Genomic DNA, 14,728 nt, shown 5'->3' on the forward strand with positions numbered 1-14,728 from the left:
AGGTAAAGGTTAAATCTTATCTCAATGGTATGCCATTGAAGTCTAATTGCTACCGCCTCGTTACTGTCGCCCGCGAAGTAGCGCACATCATTTAGCAGTTGTAAAGCTTGCTTGAGATTTCGAGCAACCCTACCGCCCTCTCCAGCCGACCAATTCCTTATGCTGGATGTCACGGGAAGAGGTTCGTCCCCAAGCATAAAAATGCTCTGCCATCTAGTAGTTGGTGGGGCTAAAGAGGAAGCCACATTGGACCCTACTTGCATAGGTGGACAGGTGCTTGTGACAGGCTTTGGAATAGTCATGGTAGCAGTAGTAGGTGCGGGAGGAGTTCTAGGGGGCACACCCTCATGCCTTTCAGGGGTTAATTAACGTTTCGACGTTTCTTTCGATTTTGGTGAGCAGAAGGGGGAGGAACTTGCTGTTGCACAGTTGGCCGCCCGCTGGGCAGGAACCAATCAGTAGTCATGTTGCAGCGTACCACCATTGCTTCACCCGGATCTTTGGCCTCGGCCCCCGAGGAGTCAACTGATTCAGCTTCCACTTGCTCAGCAACCTAAGCTCCTTCAATGGCCTGCTCAACTGGTATATGCTTGGCGTGACCATGAAAGACAGCGTCAGTAGATTCGTCTCTCACTGGAACTAGGGAACCCACTCTGATTAACCGGGGACCAAGGTTACGAGCTTCACCTACTGTCAAACCTGGAGGTAAGAACCCTCGGTGCCGGACGTCAATGTAGGACAACAGGGAACTACCAACAATCAGGGCTTGCCCGGAGTCCTGATAACTTGTATATATAGGAGTGCACCTGAGGATGAGATGGGAAGCTCGCAATTGGTTATCGTAGTGTATGAAGATTTCTAACTTGAGCAAAAAGTTTAGGTCATGCATGTGTACGGCGTTGACGTTTGGCTTGAACTTTTTACCGTTTGCATCACCGTGAATAAAAATTATAAGTATATAAACAAATGACAAGGTGATTACAAATGAGTTGTAAAGTAATGCACGATAAAAATAAGTCTGATATGAACGATACCAACCAATATCTAGGGGTGAAGTTGGGAAAGTGAGCTTATTGGTGTGCCAATTATCGCTCACCCGAACAAACTCTTTAGTCGAGTTTTTATTCGATTCGGGGAGGCATGATATTAGTTGCACCCGTGTATCTTTAAATTTTAGATAATATCTCGAGCTCTCCTTACCACACAAACTATACATGTAATTTATATCGTGCTGGTCTAGATACAGCCCGTATAAGTGGTTTAGCCGGCTAATGCAGCTTACTACTTGGTAGAAATTAGGTGGAAGTTGATCGGGACATAATCCATAAAATCTAAGTGTCCTAAGTATTAAGGGATCTATAGGAAACCTAATTCCACCCCTTAAAATAGACATTAAAGGAAGAACACCACTTGAGGACTCAAAAGTGATACTATCTTCATGACAATATGCTATATTTACATTTGGGGTGATGGCAAACCTAGCCCTAAAATTAGCTAAGGCAGCCTCAGTTTGAAGAAGGTGAGAAAAACCCATTTTTAATGCTCGTAAAAAAGAAAAGGTAACTAAAAAAAGGCAAGGAGTGAGCAAGGGAACTTACTGTGGGCTCTAGGCAATGTGCTTTCGGTGGGAGAATCTATGCTCAGTGAGAGAATATATGCTCGGTAGTGAAGAACTCAGAAAGATGAAGAAATGAAAAAAATTGTCTAACTAAAGGAGGGTTATAATTTATAGGGAAGAAACAATTAATGAAGATTGGGGCAGAAAAACCTTTTCGAATTACTTTTTGTAACCTCCACATGCGTGCCCTTGGTTCACGAACTGTCAGGTTATAATTATTGCTAGATGTGACAAGCTATCATAGTGTTTTTCCAAAAAATTAGTTGTTGTCCCGTCTTCATTTAATGACTGACAGTTTGCATCCCCAAGGAACAGTTCATGGGGTGATGTAGGTCCTTGATTTGTCCCTAGGCATCGGGAAAGAAACAAGGAAGGGCAATTGTATGGTATACGGCAAGGGGCCCATTTCCCCTAGGCCTAAACTTGAATGGGCCTATGAACAGTTCCCAGCTATGAGCCCACCATCTCTCATGGATAACCATTAAGTGGCTTGAAGGCATCAACCCATTATTTGGGAGTTTTGTACATGATACTAATAATGCAAAACTACACCTCGGCAAACTGGGAGTGCCTTGGGAGACTTCGCTACTGAGAGCTTTCGATGGCCAGCACCTGTCCTAATGAACTAACTCCTTTTTCCAATGGAGCATATTCCTTGTCAGGAATAATTAAATTGGGCGCTAGCCACTCGAGTGGAACTAGAAAGCAATCATGACTCTACCATTATCCTTAAGCTATAAATATCAGAAGAAACAATGAAAAGGGGGTTAGACAATTGAGAGGTAAGATTGAGCGAATAACCGAGCACACAAGAGAGAGCTTTGAAAGAGAAAAAAGAGAAATTAGCTTTTGCATAAAGCCTTTCATTGAACCTGTCTAGGAGCTACCCATTGTAGGATACCTAAAACCCATTGAATAAGTAAATTGTGAGCCCAAATACCAGGTCCAGTCTGGTGTGGGATATTAGGCATGTATAGTTATTATCAGAAGCGAACACCATAGGTTGAAACTTTCTTAAAAAGTTTTTTTTTTTTTTTTTTTATATATATTTTTAACCTATGAGGCTATGACATTTATTCTTGATAATTGCTCTTTATCAAAAAAGCCAAGACACTAAGAGGTTTTTGGAAGAGAAACTCTTGTTATCACTTACAAACTATTGAGTGGGTAAAAGATTTTGTTAGTTGAGTTAATGTAAACATATTAAACCACGTTAAAAATGGTTCAAACACCATAATACATGATTTGGGCTTTTTTGTCAGAAATGGGCCCATTCTATACCCTTTGATTAAAAAGTCACAAATTGTATGAACTGGGCCGGAAGTATTAATTTCATAGTCGACACAATAACCCAAAGCAAGTCCAGCCCATGCTTTCCCTTAAAAATCTTTGATACATGAATTTGCAAATTAATTTTACGCTTTACTTCGTTGAGGAACGTTGAAAGTTGAAAGTTGAAGGCAGTCAAGGTCAAGCCCGGTTCTCCGATCTCAGCCGCCGGCGGCCGAGCCGAGCCCGACGAAGATGGACTACGACAACAAACTCATCCTCGCTGCAATGGTTCGCGTTGTAAGTTCTCCAACTCTTTAAACTCTTTTTCTTTGTTTGGTTACCGAGAAAACTCAAAGTGAGAGAGAAAGCTCTTTTTGTGTTCAATTTTTTTTTTTTTTGAAATTTATTTAATTAGGAGGAGTGTTTTTCGTTAGGGAACGCTACCGTTAAGGTTACTAGCTGCTCATTATGGCGCAGATATCACATACGGGGAAGAGATTATTGACCATAAGTTTGTCAAATGCGAGCGAAGAGTCAATGGTAACGCTATTCTTCTTACAATACATAGAATTCATGGTTTCGATTTCAAATTCAGCTATTCATTGATCAAATTTTTAATTGCTTTTGTTCTAGGAAATTCTTGTGATAATTAAAATCAAATTTTTTTTTGAGAAGTAAAAGTTAAGTTACAAGGCTCTTAATATTTTATATTAAAATCAAAATTTTAATTATAATGGAATCATAATTTGCTTGTTTCTAATGGCTTAAATTAATCTTATGTGGAAACTGGAAAGATCAGAAGTAAAACTTGCTTGAGTGCTTACTAATAGAAAGGAAAATATAAATTCTTTTAGTAAGTAATAGGGAATTTTATTAATCAAAGGGAAGTTCTGATTAAATAACTTTGTAATGGGTCATAAAATCAACTAAATAGTTATAAAAACCTTGGGCTTTGTATGTGAAGGAGGGAGATAATAATACTCGCTTCTTTCATAGATTAGCAAATTCACATAGAAATGCTAATCAAATTAAGAGGATTGAGGTGGATGGTGTTCTTTATGAGGATGAGTCTAATGTGCGCTCTCAGTTAGTTCTCTTCTATCCGGTTTGTATGAGGAAACTGGGTTAGGGCGCCCTACTATGGATGAGTTAGATTTTGCATGCATTGAAGAGGATGAGATGTTGTCCTTAGAGAAGGAGTTCATGAAGGAGGAAGTCATCTAGGTCTTAAGGGAGGTGGAGGGTGATAAAGCCCCTGGTCCTAATGGTTTCACCATGGCTTTCTTTCACAAATGTTGGAGTGTTGTGGAAAAGGATGTCATGGATTTTTTTGATTATTTTCATCGGCACTCTGTGTTTGAATGGTCTATGAATGCTTCGTTTCTCACTTTAATTCCTAAGAAGTGTAATGCCATTAACATGAAGGACTTTCGCCCTATTAGTTTGGTGGGTAGTTTGTACAAGTTGCTATCCAAGGTGTTGGCTAACAAGTTGAGGGCGGTTTTGGATAATCTCATCTTTGAGACTCAAAATTCGTTTGTTGGCGGAAGGTAGATTCTGGATTCATTGCTCATTGCAAATGAATGCCTAGATAGTAGGCTAAAGAGCCAGTTACCGGGTGTGGCTTGCAAGCTTGATATTGAAAAAACATAAGACAATGTGAACTGGGAGGCCTTGTTTTATCTGTTGGGCCGGATGGGTTTTGGGTTGAAATGGAGGGGGTGGATTAAGGCTTGTGTTACTTCTGTCCATTTTTTAGTCCTGGTAAATGGATCACCTGAAGGTTTTTTTTGGAAGCTCTCATGGGTTGAGACAAGGAGACCCATTATCCCCGCTTTTGTTTCTCTTGATAATAGAGGTTTTAAGCAGATTTTTGAAGAGGACAGAGGAGAGTAATCTTATTCGGGGTTTTCATGTGGGAGCAGTGAATTCTGTTGGTGTGCGTATTTCCCATTTGTTGTTTGCTGATGACACTATCTTAATTTGTGATGCCTCTAGGGAACAGATGCTGTTCATAAGGTTGGCGTTGTCTTGTTTCCAGGCTTTTACGGGTTTGAAGGTCAATATTAGAAAAAGTGAGACTGTCCTTATTGGGGAGGTGAATAATCTAGATGCACTGGCTAATATTCTTCAATGTAGAGTGGGGAGTTTGCCTATGAAATATTTGGGGATGCCGTTGGGAACTTCTTTTAAGACAGCTTCGATTTGGAATCCTATTTTAGGGAAGATGGAGAAGAAACTATCAAGGTGGAAGTGTCTCTATTTATCTAGGGGTGGTAGGCTCACATTACTAAAGAGCACTCTTTCAAGTCTTCCAATGTACTTTTTATCTCTTTTTACTATTCCTAAAATTGTGGCTGCTAGATTGAAAAGTATTCAGAGGAATTTTCTTTGGGTTTCTTCTTATGGGAGTTTCAAATATCCTTTGGTGGCTTGGGAAAAGGTGTGTTTACCCGTTGAATTGGGTGGTTTGGGGATAGGAAGTGTGGTGTCGTTTAATCAAGTTTTATTAGGGAAATGACTGTGGAGATATGGTCATGAAGTTACCCACCTTTGGCAGAGAGTTATCTCCACAAAATATGGTGAGGGTCAAGAGGGGTGGAGTACGAAAGTTTGCAGGAGGACTCATGATGTGGCCTTTGGAGAAGCATTCATGAAGGGTGGGAGAACTTTTCTAAGCATCTGTCTTTTGTAGTGGGTGAAGGCACTCGTATCCGCTTCTAGCATGATAGGTGGATTGGTGATAATACCCTAAAAGATCTCTATCCTAAGCTCTATGTGTGTTCAGCTACCAAGGATGCTTGTATCTCTGAGGTTTTGTGGATTCTGGAAGGGGGTACTGTTAGAGTGTGGGATTTAAGGTTTTATAGAGCTTTTGAAGATTAGGAGCTAGTTGCATCTTATTCTCTACTTTAGTTTATCCAAACTCGTATTCCTCGGGGTGATAGGAGAGATACTCTTTGTTGGCGGCTCAAAGGTGATGGTAAGTTTGACACCTGGTCTTACTACCAAGCAATTTGGGGTACTTTGAATTTTTTGTTTCCTTGGAAGGGTGTTTGGAAACCAAAGATTCCTAAGCGAGTGGCTTTCTTTTTGTGGATAGTTGCTCATGATCGGATTCTCACTTTGGATAATCTCATGCTTAGAGGCTGCCTTTGACAAATTGGTGTTGTATATGTTGTTGTGATGGGGAGTCGGTGAACCACCTTCTTCTTCATTGTCCTATTACACATACCTTATGAACTTTTATGCTTCAGGCTTTTGGTATTCATTGGGTTATACCAAGATTGGTGGCGGGGTTGTTATCTTGTTGGCGTCAGTGGCTTGGGAAGCATAATTTGAACATTTGGAATTTGATTCTAGGGTGCTTAATGTGGATTGTTTGGTTGGAACGAAATTGTCACTCTTTTGAGGACAATGAGAAGACATTGGATGAGTTAAAGGTTTTATGCCAGCGTAGTTTTTTTTGAGTGATCTCATTGTTGAGGTTTTATTGATTCTTCTTCTCTCTCTGAGTTTATGTTTTACCTTAGATTAACTTCATGATTATCCTCTTTTTTGTTTTGCTATTTGTTTCATCTTTTTCTTGTTGTTCATCATCATGAACAACTTGTACTATTCCTTTTTTACTCATTAATAATAGTTCTCTGATTACCTATAATAAAAAAAAGTTTATAATTATTTTACCAAACACTAGTCCACTCAAAAAATACTACTCTATTTGGTACTTTGCTATTCCAAATACACTCTGATGCTGGACAGATTGAAAAATTTGTCTACGTGTGCTTGTGGTTGGTAGAGGTTTAGGAGGATTTGTGGATCTGGGTTTTAGAACTTTATTTTTTGGGGGGATAGGTAAGAGAATAATTTATAAGAGTGAAGCTAGATTTCAGAACTTTTAAAAAGAAGGCTTAGAGCTCAAGAATGAATAGAGTTTTGTAGGGAAGAGGAAGATTTGGTTTAGGATCCACAATCTTAAACATTGCATGTGCACAGCACCTGTGAACAATTAATGCATGTGAACAGTATCCATGAACTTAGACTCTATTCATATGTAGATATTTTCCCGTCTGTAATTTTTTAGGTTGCTTCATGTCTTTTTTCACAAAGTAGTCTTTTTCAATAAAATTATGTTTACCTTTCAAACAAATTAATGCATGTGAACAGTGGCAGAATATCAGAGAGAGAGAGAGAGAGAGAGAGAGAGAGAGCCTTCCACAACTTCAAGAAACTCATGTATCTTTTTTCAATATTGCTCAGAACACATTGGGTCCACTGATTTTATTGAGAAGGGGACAGAGAATGTTGTTTCAGAACCTGTAATGAAGAAAGAAACTGGGTGGTATTTCAGATTGGCACTTCTGATCCAGTGAGAGCTCTCACTGCTGCGCAAATGGTGTAAGTTAATTGCGGCTTTCATTTTCTTCTATCTTATGAGATTAGGATGATTTAAAAAGAGTAATAACTCTAAATTTAAGATTTGTTTCTATAATTTTGGATATAAAGTATAAGTTTTTTAGTTTGATTTACATGTCTGCTATGTAACATTTTGTTGCATTAGGTGCTATATGTTTTACAGGGCAGCTCTGTCTACTTTTAGTTGGTTATCTACTTTTACGGGCTTGGAAAATATGGTTTGTCTGAAACTTAAGTATGGATTGCCTTGGAAATAAAAATGGTTTCTCCCTTATTTGATGCAATGATTAAATTACTGACACAGTATTCATTCTTTTAGGTGTAAAGATGTAGCAGCTATAGACATCAATATGGGTTGCCCTAAGTCATTTTCCATTAGTGGGGGTATGGGTGCTGCACTATTGACTAAACCAGAGCTAATTCATGATGTATGCAATGCTTATCCTCTCAAATGTTTTTTTTTTCCCTTTTCCCCAACTCTCAATGAAGAACTTTTGCCTTTTGTACTTGACTCCTCAACTTGCTCCTTTCAAAACCAGATTTTGACAACATTAAAGAGGAACTTGGACACCCCAGTAACATGTAAGATTCGGCTTTTAAAATCATCTCAGGATACGGTAGAACTAGCAAGGCGAATTGAGAAAACTGGTGTTTCTGCTCTTGCCGTCCATGGGAGGTAATTTTTTTATTTAACCTGTTTCTTTTTCCCAGCCTCTATAGCTTTCATTGTAACAGTTGTTTCCCACCCCCCCCCTCCCCCTGCGGCGGTCCTTCATGAAGGTTTTTTTTTTTCTTCATAATATCAGCTTCTGAAATGCATTGTTATACTTCCTGTACTTTTTCAATCTTTATTCCTTCAAGCATGTTTGGTTAAACCTGTGAGGGAAAAAGGTGGAAGAGTTCCTTTTCAGTTGAAGGGGAGTGGAGGGGAGGGGAGAAAAGTTGATCATTGCACTTTATCTTGGCTCTGCCACTTTTGCTTCCTTTCCCACTTTTGCTTCCTTTCTAGAAAATGGAAAGAAATGAAACTTGGAGAGATTTTTTTGTGGTTCATTTTATTTTTTTGGTTTTTGATTTTTCCAGTGGGGTCAACTAGTTAGTTTTCTTTCTTTCTTCTTATCCCTTACAGCCAAACACATGGATGGAAGGGTAGTCCTCTTCTGTTTCTTCCCTTCTTTCTCCTTTATGGAAATAAACACATTGTCCAAGATTGTTTTTGTTTTTGTTTTTTTTTTTTTTTTTTGTTTTGAATAAGTACATTGTCCAAGATTAGTTTGGTTAATCATTCTGTTTTTTTTTTTTTTTTTTTTAATAGGTGGTTTGGTTAAGCTTTCTGTTAGCTTGATTTACTGTTACAGTTGTAGTCTATTTCTGATTCAAATAAATAAATTTTGCATCTCTCCAATCCCATAGGATATAAAATAGTACTAAGAGTCTGTTTGGGATCCGCTTATTTTGCTGAAACTGAAAACTTTTTGCTGAAAGTACTATAGATAAAGGTAAAATTTAGTTGAAATAGTACAGTGGGCCCCATAAATAGTACCAAAAAGTGCAGTGGGACTCATAAATAGTAGCAAAAATAAGTTGAATAGTAAAATAAGTTGGCAAAAATAATCTTTGCCAAACAGACACTAAATAAGAAGGAAATAGTGATAAAATTATTATTACTTATAAAAAGAAGAGGAGGAAAAGAACAGAACTGTCTAAGCATTCTTTTATAGGTGCTGAAATTGATACAGTAAAGGGAATATGTTCCAGTCATGAATTAGGTCCCACTAGATTGGAAATGGGTTTTAACTGAGGGCTTAAAAGTGCAAGAATTAGAGAATCACGAAATTGAGGTGAACCAAGAGCAGTTGTGGAAACTAATAAGGCTATGAGAAAAGTCTTGTAAAGTAAGAAATTGGTGTTAATGGCAGTAATAGTAAGTGTTTTGAAAGGTGTTAGTTGGATGCAATAGTAGGTGAGGAAGCAGAACTTTCAACCATGGAATTGTTTGGCAGAAGACTTCCTGAGCGTTCTAAACTGCTTTTGATAGTTAAAGACTTCAATCATGAGTGGTTGAGGAAAAGTGGTGTCAGCAATTGTAAAAGAAGTGTCTTTATGAAACATGAGGGTGTTAATGAATGATGCTAAAGAGAGGGACATAGATGTTAAAGAGAGAGACATGAAGAGAAACAAAAAGAACAAAATTACACTGTAAGATTGTAACTACAGTGTTAAAAGGGATAATATTTTAAAAGCAGAAGAAGTGTTGATAGGGATAACAAACTAGTATTTTAGTGTTTAGAGTATAAGTAACATGAGTACTCAATTTGCATTGCAACTTTGCAAGTTTACAAGCTAAAGAACTGATAGAAATCAATTTGAATGTGTTGAAGGCATCACTATGTTTATATTCATATGTTACCAGTATTCTTTCAGGAGTTTGGGACCTATAGTTAAACATCAATGTTTTTCTTTTATTTAATTAATGGATTCATGTGTTCCTGTTCAATATATTTGCAGAAGAGTAGCAGATAGGCTCAGGGATCCAGCTAAGTGGTGTGAGATTGCTGATGTTGTAGCAGCCTTATCCATTCCAGTTATAGCAAATGGTGACATCTTTGAGTATGATGATTTTCAATGCATCAAAGATGCTGCAGGTCATTAAGAGTTTCTTAATTGATTGTAAATGATGTTCCTCAAAAATTTTTTACTGCACAGTGAGCCCTTAAATTTGATCCATTATGCATGGAGTAGAGATGCTGCTGCTATCCTTGTTTGATGTTTTTGTCTTACTTGCACAGCCCTTTCTATCTTTCTTTTCTCCTATCATATATGCCTCACATTTCTAATGGCCTAATTGGTTGAGTTTTTAAAAACTCGTGTTGTTATCCATTTTGGATCATGATTTGTCAGCCAAATCTAAGATTATTAAGGGTTTTGGTTTCTTCTATAGTTGGAACCAGTATTGCTTTAGCCAACAATCCTAGAATTTTTTTCTCAGCTGTGCAAATTCATTTTGGGGATGATTCCTCTGCTATTGATTCTGAGAGAGAGAGAGAGAGAGGATCTATCCATGCATTCATTGGATGAACTTATTTAGCTATTTTCATACCAAAAGGTAATTTGTAGCTTTTTAAATCATCACCTTTTTCAAGGTACAACGGTACTTTTACACAATAAACAAATAGTGACAATTAGGTAGTTACAGTTGTTTGCCTATTGTCTCATTCATAAACTGATGAAAGAAGCCTATCCAAATGCATACCATATAAGAAGTTCAATCCCTTAAAGCATTGGCGGGGGTAAATTATGGTTTATTTGGTGTGTAGGCTTTTGTGAAGTCTGCTTATTCTGTGATCATGAGATATTTGTGACTGTATCCATGAAGAGTACAAAGTCTCAGTCACAAGGAAGATACGGGCATAATGGAAAAGTTCTAGCAAGAGTAGGCCTGTAAACAGAGTACTGCAAGAAAGTACTTTAGAGAAATGTGGCTGGTATGTGGTAAATACATTCTTAAATTTCATGATATGGTACTTGTATCTTGGTTGGAGGTATTGGTTGGGCACTCTCTTCATTTATTTGGAATCTAGGTCCTTTATGCTTGTTGTGGACACTGTGGAGAGAGGAATCACTGTACATTTGAGGATGTGGCAACCTTGGTGATTTGATTGAAGATCATTGTTTGAATGGTCTCATGTTTTGAGTCTTAGTGATACTTTGTTGTAGATTTCATTGAACTCTATTTTAGATTGTAATTCACATTTTTTTGCAATTCTTTAGGCTGTCTTATTTATACATCTTGTCATCAATAAAAATATATTACTTTAAAAAAAAGGCTATCATTTCTTGCAATGTGATAGAATCGTGCTTATTCAAAGGGATCTCACTTTGAAGGAAAAACAGGGATAAAGAAAGCATTTGGTGTCATCCAAATCCTTCAGGCCAATTGTTGTTACATGTATATATGGAGTATGGATGTGTATCTGAGGGATGTTTCTGACTTTTTCTTTTTAAAACTTGTATTCATGATATCTAGGATCCAATGCTAATGAATATTATATTTAATGATGGTATATACATACAATTTCTAAGTTATGCTGGTTTTCTTCAGGTGCCTCATCGGTGATGGTTGCAAGAGGAGCTCTTTGGAATGCTTCAATATTCTCTCCCAAAGGCAAAGTATCTTAGGAAGACGTCAAAAGAGAATATATTAGGAAGGTAATTTTGACAAAACATTGTATTTCCAGTTATTCTTAAATGAGTTTAAGCCAAGAGCCTTGTTGCTTAGTGGCATTGCTTGGTCTTCTTTATAAGGAGATCCGGGGACCAAATCACCCCTTTTCCACTAGTTATAACAATTGAATCATAAAAAAAATTAAAAAAAAAAAAAATCTTAAATGAGTTTTAAAAACTTATGATGAATTAGCAATGTCTATGATGTTTTCCTTTTTGAAATGAATAGAGTTGTCTGATATATATATATATATATATATAGATTTAAGTAGAAATGCTATCCTCAAGAAAGTTTACTTTGGCCTTTACTCATTGAGGTAAAGCCATTTTGTATCACATAGCTTTCCGTGTGGTCCCCGGCCCAACCATCAGGGGTGTTCAAGGACTGGCAAAGGAAGTTGCCCAAAGCTACCTACATGTTATATGGCCCTACTAGCCTCCACTTCATCTTTTTGCTGAATACTAAGAAAAAAAAAAAAAAAAAAAAATGGACATTAATTGGAGATGGTGACTATCATTTGAGAGGGGAAATGATAGTCAATGTCTCCAATTAAATTGAGAATATCATTATTCATCTCCATTGTGGTGGTAATGTCCTTGCATATCTAGCAGTTACCTCCATCTTCTGAAATTTGCTTGAGCCATGCTTTAATGGTAATTAATTCTCACATATTGATGCTGAGCTTATAAACAGTCAATTGGTTGGGGTTTAATAAATTATGGGCCCTCAAACAGGTAAAATTTTGCTGGAATTACTTTTATGAGGTTGCTAGTTGTTCTCATTTAGGCACTATGTGAAGTAGATCCTGATCTGTGCATTCAATTTTTTCCCCCATCAACATTCTAGACTCATTAAACACCTTAAATTTACTGGGAATCCATCTTGTTTTTAGGATCTCCAAAGTAACCACCAAAGATGCTATTTGTGAGCATTTTGATATTTGTGGTGGGGCCTCTCTATTCTCTAAGTGTTGATTCCTTTGAATATCATAATAAAAAAAAAAAATTAAAAAATTAGGTATGAACCCTTTTCCCTAACTAGATAGCTATTATTCCTATGTTTCTTCAATATGAATGTAACATGATAAGTAACATTTTCTGATGTAACATGATCTTTGCAATCAAATTATAAAAATATGAGACCTTGTCACTCTTTTCCAGGTGTTTTGTGGCACAAATTTGTCATACGGTGATTGACAATGGAGCTCAATACCATTAAAGATGCTTTTGATCGTGTGGCGAAGAAACAAAAGCTGTCCTGTTCAAAAACTCAAGAAGTAATTGACCAGATTATCCAAGAAATTGAAAAGGCATTAGAGAAAATACTGCCAGCCCATGATCCTGAGTCTGAACTTGATTATAAAACTGTCCTTTCTGATATTCGAACCACACTAAAAGATATTGCTCCACTCAGTCAGCTGGAAGGCACACAAAAGGAGCTGAACATAGCACTGAGCAAGTACTCAAAGCTTCTTGAGAAATCCTTCAATTCAGATATATCTAAGGCTTATCGAAATGTTGACTTTGATGTGCACACAGTGAACCAGATAATTGCTGGCCATTTCTACCGGCAGGGCCTGTTTGACCTGGGTGACTGCTTCATAAGCGAGGCCGAGGAACCGGAATCTGCTGCTGCAATGAAATCCCCATTTTTGGAAATGAATCAGATACTTGAAGCTATAAAGAGTCGGGACTTAGGGCCAGCACTGAATTGGGCAGCCAATAACTCTGAAAAACTTAAACTAAATGGATCTGACCTTGTTCTGCGACTTCACAGCATGCAGTTTTTAGAAATACTCCAGAAGGGAAGCACAGATGAAGCTCTCAAGTATGCCAGAAGTCACCTAACTCCTTTTTCTTCCAACCACATGGCTGAACTCCAGAAGCTCATGGGCTGTCTTCTCTGGGCTGGAAAACTTGATCGTGCCCATATTCTGCATTACTATCACCCACTAATTGGGATAAACTAGCTGAGGAGCTAACCAGGCAGTTCTGCAATCTTTTGGGGCACTCCTATGAGAGCCCATTGAGTGTGACTGTAGCAGCAGGGGTCCAGGGGTTGCCATCGCTTTTGAAGTTTATGAATGTGATGGCAGGGAAGAAGCTTGAATGGCTGTCTATGAAGCAGTTGCCTGTGCCAGTGGAGTTGGACAAGGAATTTCAGTTCCATTCCATCTTTGTGTGTCCGGTGTCCAAGGAGCAATCAACAGAAGATAACCCACCCATGTTGATGTCCTGTGGCCACGTGCTGTGCAAGCAGTCTATAATGAAGATGTCCAAGAACAACACAAAATCTTTCAAGTGCCCTTACTGTCCTAGTGATATTGAAGCAGCACAATGTAAACAACTCCATTTCTGATATATGTTCATGGGGTTGTGTTTTACTCCTCTTCTTCTTCCACTGTGATGAACTGAATCAAGTTGTGTAGAAACTAGCTGTGTTGTGTAGTAGGGGTGTGTGGGGATGGTGGCCAAAGCTGACAGGTCTGTTGTGATGTACTGTCCTTTGATGCATTTGTTGTAAATAGACATTCTTTCTCTGTTGCTAATGAAAAGTTACGTCAGTTCCTGAAAATTGTAGTAGAAGACAAGCTAAGCATACACCATGAAGGGGACATGCTTGTATATTAAGCCCAGTAACCCCGAGCTTCCTGAGAGATGTCATCTCTGCCGATCATGGGATGGCAACCTATGTTGTCGTGGTCCTTATTTCAATCAAATGGTTCAATTTACCCAATTTAAGAAAAAGTCGAGGTCCACTTGGTGGATATAAAGCCCTAGCGCCTCAAGTTTGCTTGGGGGATAAGAAAAAAGTCCAGGTAGTGGCCCACTGCATAGCCTAATTCTTTTTCTTTTATTTTTTATTTTTTTTATATGAACTGCAAATCTTTATTAAGAGAAACAGATTACATAATAGACATCGAACATGCCTCCATCCTTAGAACATCACTGAGACAAGAGAGGCAGTTGCTAACATCAAAAGAACCAATTGTCCTGTAATATAGACCATTTAGCAAGAACATGGGCAGCCCCATTGGCTGCTCTCGGAATCCAACAAAAAATGTCTATTTACATGGTCTGCAAGACAGATTATTCTGAAATTATATTTTTGATCCTCTATAGGGTATCTTCTCTCTCTTTTCCTTTTTTTTTTTTTTTTTTTTTTTTTTTTTTTTTTTTTTTTTTTTTTTTTTTTAA

At 37.8% G+C, this 14,728-nt stretch overlaps 2 protein-coding genes across 2 annotated transcripts; both read left to right on the forward strand.

The window, feature by feature from the left end:
- The first annotated feature begins 2,840 nt into the window (after nt 1-2,840).
- On the forward strand, nt 2,841-11,969 carry LOC112032532 (uncharacterized). Its single transcript, XM_065761298.1, is given in 8 exon segments — nt 2,841-3,187; nt 3,325-3,430; nt 7,151-7,195; nt 7,198-7,288; nt 7,626-7,734; nt 7,846-7,982; nt 9,815-9,951; nt 11,409-11,969. Coding segments are annotated over 8 exon segments (747 nt in total). The 5' UTR covers nt 2,841-3,142; the 3' UTR covers nt 11,486-11,969.
- Nucleotides 11,970-12,729: 760 nt separating this feature from the next.
- LOC112032531 (protein RMD5 homolog) lies at nt 12,730-14,105 on the forward strand. The gene is given in 2 exon segments (XM_065761296.1): nt 12,730-13,453; nt 13,456-14,105. Coding segments are annotated over 2 exon segments (1,158 nt in total). The 3' UTR covers nt 13,890-14,105.
- Nucleotides 14,106-14,728: the final 623 nt, after the last annotated feature.

This window comes from Quercus suber, unplaced genomic scaffold (genome assembly GCF_002906115.3).
Source record: "Quercus suber isolate HL8 unplaced genomic scaffold, Cork oak 2.0 scaffold_405, whole genome shotgun sequence".
NCBI classification, from domain to species: Eukaryota; Viridiplantae; Streptophyta; class Magnoliopsida; order Fagales; family Fagaceae; genus Quercus; species Quercus suber.